Source organism: Globicephala melas, chromosome 7 (assembly GCF_963455315.2).
Source record: "Globicephala melas chromosome 7, mGloMel1.2, whole genome shotgun sequence".
Classification (NCBI taxonomy): domain Eukaryota; kingdom Metazoa; phylum Chordata; class Mammalia; order Artiodactyla; family Delphinidae; genus Globicephala; species Globicephala melas.
The window spans coordinates 756,684-768,701 of record NC_083320.1 but is presented as its reverse complement, the minus strand read 5'-3'; the positions used below and the strand labels follow the sequence as shown (position 1 = coordinate 768,701).

The window sequence follows — 12,018 nt, the reverse complement described above, 5'->3', positions numbered from 1 at the left end:
GCAGAGCTGGTCCCCGGGTGCCTGGGCCTCAGGCTGACCCTGCACAGGTGTCCCTCGGACAAGCCCATCTCAGAGGGGCCGTCTCGGCACTGCCCACACGGATCGGGCGGGGTGGGAGGCCCAACCCCACTGTGTGGACAGGGCTCCTCCTGCTGGACAGCTGCTCCAGTCAGAAGCCGAGCGGCCCCTCCTGCTGCAGCCACCCCTGCACGGGGACGGGACGCCAAGAGGGAATATGCGCTTGTCATCACAGGGTGGTCGTCGATGGCCGGGCTCCCACGTGGGGTTGGGGAGACGTGGGAGACACATCACGCCCCCGCCTTGGCCACTAGGGAAACAAATGCCCTGGAGACGGGCCTCGCGTCCAGTTTGGCACTGGTTTATCGAGGGTCTTTATTCCCCCTTGGCCGCTGGCCGGCGGCTCTTCCTCTCAGCGCCTTAGAGACCCCCGTCCTCTGTCTGCTGGCCCGCCACGGAGGCCGTCGTCCTCTTGCCGTGGCCGCTGTGAGCGGCCGCTCTCTGTGATTGCATCCTGCCAGCTTCCTGCCAGCTTCCCGCCGCAGACGCGCAGGTTTCTTTGTGTTTATCCTGCTGAGGACTCATCAGATGCCGCGCTCCCCTTGTCCTTGGCAAGCAGCCGTCACCTCCTTCAGTGTCACCCACGTCCCGCTCTCCCCTGTCCTCTCCCGCCCCGTGGACCTTACCCATCCCCGTGCTCCCTCCCACGCTTCTTAACCTCCCAGACTTTCCTTCCTTCTACCCCCCTGGTCTACGTGGTAGATAGAAGGTAGAATCTACCCTCCTGGTCATCAGTTTTCTCTTCTGGTGTCCAACCGCCCTTAAACCTGCCTGTTAGGCTTGAATCCTAAACGTGGTGTTTCTCAGCTTTAGCAATTCTGACGTAATTCTGGATATTTTCCAGCTATCTCACTCTTAACTGGTACTTTCAAGCCTCTCGTGTGTTTGCTGATGCATATTAGGAAACAGTTATTTTGTAGTCTGGGTCTGACGTTCTAATATCTGAACTTCTTCAAGGTGTGAGTCTATTGTTTCTGTTAGGTCGTGGTCATGGTGCTGTGTTTCCTTGTGTCTTTGGTGGTTTTTTAAAAAAATTTTTACCTAAGACCTGCATGTTATCCTTGGGACTCTGAAAATTGTTTGAAACCTGGAATGAACGTGGAGTGCTCCAGAAAGGACTGCCATTTGCTTAGGTCGGGTTCTCAGGGGCTCTGACGACCTTTGGGCCACAACCTGGAATGAACGTGGTATGCTCCAGAAAGGACTGCCATTTGCTTAGGTCGGGTTCTCAGGGGCTCTGACGACCTTTGGACCACATTGAAGTAAATTTTCAGCTTTATTGTTTTTTTTAAACCACCCAGGTTTTGTGAATCCAGGCTGAAAACTGCACCAAGGCTAACTTGTGGTTCCAAAACCACAGGGAGATTTTTTCCTTACTGTCTTGGTCCCTCCAGGCCACTGTAGCAGAAATACCCCAGCCTGGGGGCTTGTCCACAGACATTTACTTCTCACAGCTCTGGAGCCTAGAAGTCCAAGATCAAAGCGCCAGGTCCTTCGTCTGGTGAAGAGCGCTTCCTGGTCACAGACGATACCTCCTGGCTGTAAGCTCACATGGCAGAAGGGACTGGACCCTCGTGGGGCCTCTTTTATAAGGACACTAACACCAATCCTGAAGGTGGAACTGGAAAGCCCCACCTCCAAATACCATCACGTTGGGGATTAGGTTCCAACATGTGAATTGTGGGGGACACTGCACCTCTTTACAGCGCCCTGCAGGCAGGTGTGTGTGTGCATGTGTGTGTGCATGTGTGTGTGTGTGTGTGCGCGCGCTTGTTCACCGTCCACGGCACCTCGTTATAGCACCCTGCAAGCAGCTGTGTACGTGCGCGTTTGCGTGTGTGTGCGTGTGCACGTGTGTGCTGATTCGCCCATCTCTAGCACACCTTACTTGGAGTGCAGCTTGGGGGATCACGTCCACATGTGAGCAGACTCCCCCTTGGGTGGACCTTAAGCTTTCCTCTCTGTCCCCAGAGCCCCTGTGGTCAAGGAAACGTGTTCAAGTTACTGTTTGGCAAGTCCCCCTAGAGTCCCTGAGTTTCCTGGTTCCTGGCTTGCGTGTCCCTTACCATACCGGCCGCCCAGCCTTGCGTTCAAGAAGTCGTAAAGTGTGGAATCCCAAGTATTCCAGTGTCTTAGTGGGCAGGCGGGACAGGAGTCGCTCTTCGTGTCAGCAGGAGGGATGTCTAATCCCTGCTCTTTGATGGTCACAGTTGGGGGGTGGGGTGCAAGCATACACAAGGCTCTGGCACCAGGCGCAAAGGGCGTTCCCTACACAAGGTACACAGCAGGTGTTTCTGGGCTCGATGGGGGGCACCTCAGATGGGGACTCAGGGGAGGTGATCGGCAAAGGCTTCACGAAGTAGCAGGTGAGCGTGTGGGTCCGGGGCTGGAGGACCGGCAGGACGTGAAAGTGCTTTGTTTGAAGCAACATTGAAAAGCCGCGGGTGGGGCTGTACCAGGCAGGAGGGGCCCTGGGAGCACCGGAAAGCACTGGGCGTGGTGGTGAGCCCCCCGGGGGGCCCTGGAGGTCAGTGTTCAGGACACAGCCCAGTGCAGGGGCTGGGACGGTGGTGGGGAGACTCAGGACCTTCTGGCCTTCGGCTAGTTCCCTGCAAGGCTGGCGCCGCTGACCGCACGTGACCCCATCCCACTCCTGCCCCCAACTCTCCACCCCGTCCCCTCCCCGTTCACAGCCCAGCGCTGGGCTCTCGCTGCACCTTACAACCTTGTTCACTCCGCCTGTTCTCAGGGTGGCTCCCCCACCCCTACCACTGCATGGGCTCCTACTGGCAGAGGCTTCTGCCTCCCTGCCACCTTGAAGGGCCAGGCCCCACTCCCGACGTCCTAGGGGCCCTCCGAGAGTAAGCGCTGCTCTCTAGGTCCTGGAGAAGGCAAGGTCTGTTTCCTTGTGTCGTGCTCCCAACCCCCCAGCTGGAGGGCGGGAGCTGAGTGCCGCCCACGGCCCCACTGGGGGAACCAGGCTGAGTGGGTCCTGGTTCTGGACCTGGGAGTGGTCACCTCCCCAGGTCCTTTGGGGAGGGGAGCAAAGCACTGCCCCCGGGGACGGGGGCGAGTTGCATTGCTCAGGAAGGTAAGCCAGTGGGGTAGGCGCCGCATGCAGGAGGGTAGTGATGAGGGGCTGCACTCCGCCCGCCTGGAGCCAGAGGACCGGATTGTGGGGCGGGTGAATGGGGCCGCAGGGCTCCCCTCACCCCTCAGCGCCTGGCCTCCGCCTGCAGTGGACGCAAGCCTCTTGCTTTCAGACCCAGCGTACTTGCGCGGTGGGACACCAGGATGTCCTCCTCCTGCAGAGACAGGTCACAGCCCTCCGTGGACACCTGGCTGAGCTGCGTGCAGCCACCGAGAGGTGCGTGCCAGCCACCCTGCCCACACAGCCAGGCGTGGGCGCCATCAGGGTCGGGGAGAAGGGCACCTGAGGCCCAGGCATCGGGCCCACCACACTCCTCCCACGGGGGGCCCGATGGGAGTGGTGGAGACGGCAGCAGAGGTGGGCAGTGGACGAGATGGACGGATGGACAGAGTGAGGCAGGCAAGGGTGCAGGGGAGAGAAGAGAGGCAGGCCAGCTAGGGAGATGCAGCGCCAGGGGCCGGATCCACCCGCAGGGACTCTGGCTTCCCCCCTGCCCTTGCCGAGAACCTCCAACGGTCCACCCTGGGCCCCTGAGGCTCAGAGGGTGGAAGTGCTGCTCAAGGTGGACAGCCTGTCCTGTCCGGCCTGGCCCATTCCCCGCTTACCCCCGCCCCTCCGAGATGCCACCCAGCGGGGCCTCCCCTGAGGACGGCACGGGAGGGGTCTGCCGCAGGCCTGTCACCAGACCCTGCCCCTGCCGCCCAGCGTGGAGCCTCCAGGCCGAGCCACAGGCAGCCCCGAGGCTCAGCGGAGTGCCGCCCTTGTCTCCCAGGGGCCTCGCTGACATGCGAGTGGACGCGGCCAGGACGGCCCAGCGCCTGCACACGGCCTGCCTGAACCTCGGCTCCAACCTGCGGCTGACGGCCAGCCGCACAGCCAGCGCCCTGGAGCAGCAGCTGCAGGACAAGGTGCGGGAGATGCTGCAGCTGCAGGGTCGCTGGGACGCCGAGAAGGTGGCACTCCAGGCCAGGTGGGTGCAGGAGGTCAGGGGTGGGGGGCGGGGGCGGGTTGCTACGCCCACCCATCTGCCCTGCGGCCGCGGGTCTGGGACTTTGCTCACATGCAGTTGTAACTCCTGATTTCACCCCACACCCTGACACCGGGGCACTTGCCCTGAAGCCGCCCACGGCTCATAATCGCCACCTCGTGGCAAAGGCAGGCGGGTCCAGACCTCCTTACCCACCATGCCCTGGAGGCAGCGCTAGCGCCCTGCGGCTGGGCGCGTCTCTGTGGACACTGCCCCCATGGCTGCTTCCAGAAGTGGAATTTTCAGACCTAAAAGGCCTATCCTTTCAGGGGTGGGCGCCTGTTTTGAGGGCCCCCAGAGGGGCCGGGGTCCACCCCCGGTTATCGTGGGAGGTTCTGGACACGGAACTCACGTGTGGTGCTCGAAGGTCTCGTGAGGACAGCTTCTGCAGGAAGCAGGAGGCAGCTCCTAACGCTGCCACGGGCCTCTGTTCCACGGGACCTGGGGCTCACGGGGTCACGAACGCCCTCGGGGTCAGCGAGTCCAACACACTGGAGCCGCCCCGGAGGAGAGCCGCGGCGGGCCCGGGGGCACGGGCGGTCTAGCGCAGCCCGAGGGTTCAGCGCCCGGGGCCTGAGCCGAGGGCTCTGGGCCCACGGGAAGGGAGGCCCGGGTGCTGGGGGGCAGCCAGGGGCCTTTGAGAAGAAGGCGGTCCCGGGAAGGAAAGACAATGACACCATTAGACTTACGGTGGCAGAGGAGTTCCAGGCAGAGGGACCAGCCGGGACAAAAGCCCAGAGGTGAGCACGGCACCTGCCACACCCCAAAGACAGAGCAGGGCCTTGGGAAGCCACGCTGTGGGGCTGGAGAGCTGAGTCAGGGTCAGAGCGGGGGTCCTGAGTGCTGCACTCGGGCTCTGCGCTCTACCCTGAGACAGCGGGAGCCACTGCAGGTTCTAGAGCAGAAGACAGGCGTCTGACTGGAGCGGGACTAAGGTCCACGCAGGCAGAGGCGGCCGAAGCCAGCAGGCAGGCCGCACCCCAGGAGGTGGCCGACGGGGCCGGGGGGTTCCAGGGCCCGCCAGTGCCCCAGCCTCTGTTCTCTGCACTGACGACCCCACCCCGACTTCTCTCCAGACTCTGGGAGCAGACGTTGCTGGTGCGGAAGCTCACAGAGCAGAACGCGGACAAGGAGGAAACCATCTCCTCTCTCAGAACGGAGGTTCAGGAACTGGTGCGTGGCACTGGGAGAGGGGCGGCTCGCGGTGGGGGAACCCGGGCCCCGCTGAGCAGCCTCCCCCCCCGCCAGCAGGAGTTCCGTCACAGTGGAGGCCGGCCGGCCCCGGGAGACTTGAGGGCTGAGGTGGAATCCCTGCAGCTCACCTCGGACAGCATCACAAAGGTGCGGGCCCGTCCCGGGTCCTTCCCGCGTGGAGCAGCGGAGGGGCTGCAGGGTCCTGGTGCTTCGAGCAGGCCCGGGAGATGCTCTGGAAGGACCCGTCCGACCTCAGCCCTGCGCTCTCTCCCCTCTACCCCTTCCTACCTGCGCCCTGAAGGTGGCGAAGGCAGACGCGGGGTGCCCGGAGCCAGCCTGGAGCGGCAGCACCGAAGGCCAGGAGGCGCGGGGCCAAGCAAGGAGCCCCCCACGGGCCGTGTCCCCGCCACGGGCGTGCTCCCCGGCCGCCCTGGACCCTGCGCTGCGGGCTGTGCAGGTGGTCATTGAGAGGCGGCGGCAACGGGAGCAGGTGGGCGGCCACAGAGGCAACGCTGTGCCCCGTCCCCACCGGAGCAAAGCCACAAGGCCCACCAGGCGCCTGCCCCTGGACCCCACACCCCGGCAGGGTCTCCGGTCTGAAGTGCATCCTTTCTCAGGCAGTCGGGAGCCCCGCTGGCTTCTGTGGTCGAAGGCCTGGCCAGGCCACGGGGCTCACGCCACGCTCCCACTCGCGGGCAGGAGCTGCGCCGGCGGCTGGAGTCCTCCGAGGCAGCGGCCGCCGGGCTCCACGAGCAGCTGTCCGAGAGCCAGCGGGAGCTGCGGGCCTCGCGGAGGCTCCTGCAGGAGCTGAGGCAGGAGCAGGCCCGGGAGCGCCAGGACCTCCTGGGCAAGCTGGAGGCGAAGCGCTGCCGGGAGTCCAGCAAGCTCCGGGGAAGGTGAGGCTGGAGGGCTGGGCTCACCTTCTCCACGATGCCCCCCGCAGGAGAAGTGAGGGCCATCTCCCGGACAGGAAGTACTCCTGGCCCGAAGGCTGCCTCCTCGCCCCTTCACCCCCCAGCCCCTGCCTGCACTGAGCACAGCCCCTCTTCCCTCGTCTGGGCCCGTCTGGGCTGTGTCTCCCCAGGACTCACCCTCCCAAAGCCCAGGCTGAGCACGTGCCTGCCCCTTGGCCTGCATCCCAGGCTCCCGGCCGCCCGGCCCATTTCCACACTCCCCTCCTGGGAGTAGGCTGTGCTCTCTCCCACCTCCCCGCTGGCAGCCAGGACTCCTCCGGGGGTCGTACCCAGCCTTCACAGGTGGTCCATAAAACCCCAACTCCGGCCCCATCCGCTGGGGTGGCCCCGCGTGCCCTCCTGGCGTGTCCTGCGGCTCTGCTGTTCCGTGGTGCAGTCGGCCGTGAGGCTGTCTGGATTCTTCTGTGCACGTCTTACTGCCCTGGGGCCGGTGGGGGTGAAGGACCTGGAACGAGAATCCCCCAGGATTTATAGTCCTGAGTGAGAGGCTCGGTGGGCCTTCCCAAATCCACACACTGCCCGAGCCGGGAGATGGGGCGGGGAGTGGGCTGGCGGCCCAGGAAGGCTTCCTGCAGGAGGGAGCGACGCAGGGGCAGACAGGACCACCTCCTGTGCTTCCCCTCGCTCACCCCGGGGGCTGGGACTGCAGGTCCCTCGGGGCTGCTCCTTCTCCGGGTGTCCTGACAGCGCACTTGGTTCTGAGACAGGAGGTCCAAAGAAAAAATTCATCCCGGTCCCGCTCTAGAGAAACACACGGGAGATGGGCAAAGAGATGGGAGCAGGCGGGTTCAGCCTGGCACGGGGGCCCGGGAGCGGAGGAGCCAGCGGGGGCCCCCGGGGGGCGGGAAGAGCTTTGCCAGGGGGAGACAGGAGCAGGTGTGGGGCGCAAAGCAAGGCAGGCGGGGCCCCCTCACCACGCCAAGGAGCAGAGGTCACGGGGGCCGCGGGGGAGCCGTTGGCAGCGACGCCGCCCTCACAGCCGTGGCTTTGGCAGGGCTGATCTGGCTGCAGCGTCCTAGGGCCAGGGGGTGGAGGGCAGGCTGGAGCGGCCCTTCAGCACCGGGGAAGGAGGGGCTGAATCCCAGGGACATTTGGGAAATGGGGCCTCAGGACTCGGTGCTTCAGAGCACGGCCGGGAGAGAGCTGCTGAGACTGCAGCCCTGGCTGGTGGGTGACCGGCAGAGGGGACCTGGCCGGGGCGACGGGGGCGGGTCAGCAGCGAGCACAGCTTTGACAAGGCTCAGCAGTCAGGGGAGGTCAGCAGCGCAAGCAGACCTGGAGCTGTGGGGTTCCCGTCGGGCAGGCGCCCCTCCTCCCCGCTGGGTTCTGCAGGTGCAGAGGCCGAGGGCAGGGACACCCCGGGTGCAAGGCCCTCCAGGGCTTTTGGGTCCCTGGGGTCCCCTCCCCGCTGCACGCCCGGGACCCCCGGCTTCTCCTCCCCTGCTCCCAGAGAGGAGGCAGCTCGGGAGAGGCGTGGAGGAGCTGAGGGGGAGATGGATGTTTCCGACAGGGAGCGGCAGAGTCCGGAGGCCAGGCGCGCGGGGCTGCAGAGAAGCCTCCTGCGGGGGGCGGGGCAGAAGGCGGAGCTGGTGAAGCAGGGCCTGCAGGGCCGGAGGGAGCTGGACGGCAGGGGCGCCGCGCCGCCACCAGCGGGCTGTCCTGTCCCCTCTGGGCCCCGCGTCCTCAGCTGCTGATGCGACCTCTTCTGCACCAGCCTCGTCTCAGGGGTCGGGGTGCCTAGCGAGACAGCAGGCCCCGCCCACGGCGGCCGGCCCCCACCGCCACCCAGACACCCACTCCAAGCCCGGCCCAGCGCCACCCCGGGGCAAATCCACCACCCTGGGCCCAGCCGAGATGGGTGCCCCAGCGTGTGTGCCGCGCTGCTCACCCAGGCGTGTGGGCCAGGCCTCTGCTGACAGTGCCACCTCCAGCCAGAAAGGGCTCAGCGGTTCCTGGCCTGCAGGGCGAGCCGCGCTCCTCTGGGGCCCCTGGGCTTGGAGGGAGCTGCCCTGCCTGCTGGCCCCCGTCTCGCCCTGAGGTGACCTAGCGCCCTCTGGTTTCCGGGTCTCAGTCAAGGGCGCCTGGAGCAGCTGGAGGAGAAGGTCTCGGGGCTCAAGAAGGAGCTGGTGTCGGCCCAGGAGGTGCTGAACACAGCACGGCTGCAGAGGGACGTCCTGCAGAGTGAGGCGGAGGTTCTGCGCAGGGCCCTGGCCCAGGTACGACTTCCACTCCTCTCTCCCCGCTGCCTGGGCCCTCAGGCCATCCCCAGAGCCCCCAAACTCAGCGGCGGCCTCCTGGGTCCCTGGCCAGTGGGCACCGGCCCACCTGCGCTGGGCACACCTTCTCTCAGGGTGCCCTCTCCCTCGGTCGCCCTGTCACCTCTCCTGGCTGCAGCCTTGTACCCGGGGGCCACCGTCTGCCCCAGAGGCCTCACCACCGTGGGCCCCCTTCCACCAGGCCCCACCCAGAGCGCCGGCTCACACACCTCCGTGATGCGGGGCTCACTCCCTCCCCGGCGCTAACAGCTCTGCCCAGCGGAAGCTCTGCCCATGAACCTGAAAGTCCCTCCCTGGCTTCCCCGCTGGGGTGCCCTCTGCCCTCCCTCCACCCCCCAGGCCGAGTCCAGCAAAACCAACCTGGAACTGCTCGTGTGCCAGCTCAAGGCGGAGGGGGTGGAGCAGAGACACTCCCTGGCTGACATGGCTGCCCTGATGGCGGGGCTGGCTCGGGACAAAGGCTCCCTGAGCCACCTGGTCCTGCAGGTGAGACAAGGGCCCAGGGGGACGGACCCTGCCTAAGCCTCGCTTCCCCAGCGTGGCTGTGAGTTCCTGCCCCCACCCTGCTCCCCTGAGCTCAGGGCCCTCCCTTCACCCGTGCTCTCCCCGCCTTCTCCCCTCCTGGACTTGGGGGCTGAGGGTGTGGGGGCGGGGCCTGCACAGGGACCCCTCCCTGCCTCTCTGGCGGCAGCTGGAGCAGGTGGGCCAGGTGAGGGGTCCGCGGGCCCCGGGCCCCCAGGCCCACCCAGCAGGGCCACCGCTGCCTCTGGGGCAGCCGGGCACACGGCACCTTCGGAAGTCACGCTGGTTCAGGGTGCATGTCAGCACCAGCGCTTTCTAACTGCAGTGCTGCCTGACGTGGCTGATTCGAAGCCGTCTCCGCAGGGCTGGGAGGCGGGGAACGGGGGAGGAACACACAAAGAAGGACCTTTACATCAGGCCTGTCCCCAACATCCGGGGGCTGGGTTCTCCGCTGGTCAGAGGGTCGAAGGCCTCGGGCCCACTGATGCTCACACGCTCGGGGGGAAGGCTTCACTCCTCCTCCGTTGTCTTGTTTCTCTCCTTCCTGGACCGCATCCACACAAAAGAGCTGCCCCGTCACTCACTCGCTCTTGCATTCCTGCGTTCATTCCCAAATCTGCTGACATGGATCTTCCATGGAGGAGGTCAGACTCCCTGGGACGAGACACTGCAGCACCTTTGCTTTCTCCTGACATCAGCCTTGTCGGTCCACATGGAAACCCTGTCTCTGCAGCGTCTCCGGCCCCCAGTGGCATTCAGACTTCATGGTCTGTCACCTTTGGGACTCAGTCCAGCCTCTTTCTGTTTCTCAGACTGTCCTAGCCTTTTTGGGGTCATCTTTTCCTCTTTTTTTAGTCAAAGGGTGACTACACTCAGTAAGCCAGTGCACAGTTTTTGACAGTTGTAAGCAAAGTGTCTCCACCAGCCCAGCAGGCTCCCTCCTGTCACGGCCACCCAGGTGGCCTCTGCCCTGACCTGTTTTAGACCTTGCTGTAAATGGAGCCATGGGGCATAGACTCTTTTGAGCCCGGCTTCTCTCCCTCAACATGACGTCTTTGAGAGCCATCCCTGTTCTTAGGTGTATCAAGAGCTCCTTCCTTTTGACTGCATAGTAATATTCCATCATTCGGATAAACCACGCTTGCTTATCCATTCACCCGCTGCTGGACTTCTGGGTTCTTTCCATTTGGGGAGTGGACAAGACTGCGATGAGCATTCATGGTCAAGTCACGTGTGGATGTTCTCATTTCTCTCGAGTAAATACATAGGCGTGCAATTGTGGAGTCACTGGGTAGGTGTGTGTTGAACTTTATAAGAAACCGGCAAGCGGTCTTCCAAAGTGGTTCTATCATTTTACTCACCAGCAGCGTGGGAGGCTTCCAGCCGCTCCTCTGCCTCGTCAACATTTGGCATCATCCGTCTTTACTTTTTAGCTATTCTGTGTGTGTGAAGTGATACGCCATTGTGGTTTTAATTGGCATTTTCTGATAACAGATGGCATTAAGCACATTTTCATGTGCTTCCTAAATATTCACATACCTTATTTTGTCAGGTATCTATTCAAGTCTATTGCCTATTTTTATTGGGTTTTCATATTTCGGTTATGGATATGTAGGAGTTCGTATATCTTGGATAAAAGTACTTTGCCAGACAGATGTACTCACGTTTCTGTGACTCGCCTATACATTTTCTTTTTTTTTTTGGTGGGGGTGGTACGCGGGCCTCTCACTGTCGTGGCCTCTCCCGTTGCGGAGCACAGGCTCCGGACGCGCAGGCTCAGCAGCCGTGGCTCATGGGCCCAGCCGCTCCGCAATATGTGGGATCTTCCCAGCCCGGGGCACGAGCCTGTGTCCCCTGCATCGGCAGGCGGACTCTCAACCACTGCGCCACCAGGGAATCCCTTTTTTTTTTTTTTTTAAATATACATTTTCTTAATGGTATTTTTGATGGACAGAAAAGTTTAACTTTGGCAAAATTCAGTTTACCAAGTTTTAAAAAAATTTATGGTTAGTGTTTTCTAGGGGCGGTCTGAAAAATTTTTGCCTAGCCCAAGGACGAGACAATATCCTGCTCTGTTTTCATCTAGCTCTTAGGTCTATGATCCATTACAAGTTGATTTTTCTGTACAGCAGTGGTTCTCAAAGTGTGTTCCTCAGACCAGCAGCATTCGTATCTCTTGAGAACTTGTTTAAAATGCAAATTCTCAGCTGCCCTCCCCAAACCTACTGAATCTGAAACTCTGTGGGTGGGGCCCAGAAATCTGGATTTTAATTATCCCTCCCAGTGACGCTGATGCACATTAAGGTGTGAGAACCACAGGTGTGTGGTATGAAATAGGAACTGAAGTCAGGTGTGTGGTATGAATAGGAACTGAAGTCCATTATTTTTCATACTAATATCCAGTTGTCCCAGCACCAATTTTCAAAAAGACTTTCCTTTCCTCCTTGAATTATCTTGGCAGCTTGTTGAAAATAAATCGATCATACATGTGCATATATGTGCCCAGATCATATTGTTGATCTGTGCAAACTGATCTATGTGTTCATCCTTTCACCAAAACTGCACTGTCTTCATTCCTGTAGCTTTTTTTTTTTTTTTTTTTTGTGGTACGCGGGCCTCTCACTGTTGTGGCCTCTCCCGTTGCGGAGCACAGGCTCCGGACGTGCACGCTCAGCGACCATGGCTCACGGGCCCAGCCGCTCCGTGGCACGTGGGATCCTCCCGGACCGGGGCACGAACCTGTGTCCCCTGCATTGGCAGGCGGACTCTCAACCACTGCGCCACCAGGGAAGCCCC

At 62.3% G+C, this 12,018-nt stretch overlaps 1 protein-coding gene across 1 annotated transcript in view; it reads left to right on the top strand.

Annotated features, from left to right (window-relative positions):
* CROCC2 (ciliary rootlet coiled-coil, rootletin family member 2) overlaps positions 1-12,018 on the top strand; it is a 69,263-nt gene that overhangs the window by 18,638 nt on the left and 38,607 nt on the right. The window contains 11 exon segments of the mRNA XM_070046032.1: positions 2,095-2,104; positions 3,372-3,445; positions 4,002-4,199; positions 5,333-5,429; positions 5,752-5,940; positions 6,150-6,346; positions 7,875-8,050; positions 8,139-8,292; positions 8,496-8,640; positions 9,040-9,186; positions 9,392-9,409. Of these exon segments, the coding sequence (XP_069902133.1) occupies positions 2,095-2,104; positions 3,372-3,445; positions 4,002-4,199; positions 5,333-5,429; positions 5,752-5,940; positions 6,150-6,346; positions 7,875-8,050; positions 8,139-8,292; positions 8,496-8,640; positions 9,040-9,186; positions 9,392-9,409 (1,405 nt within the window).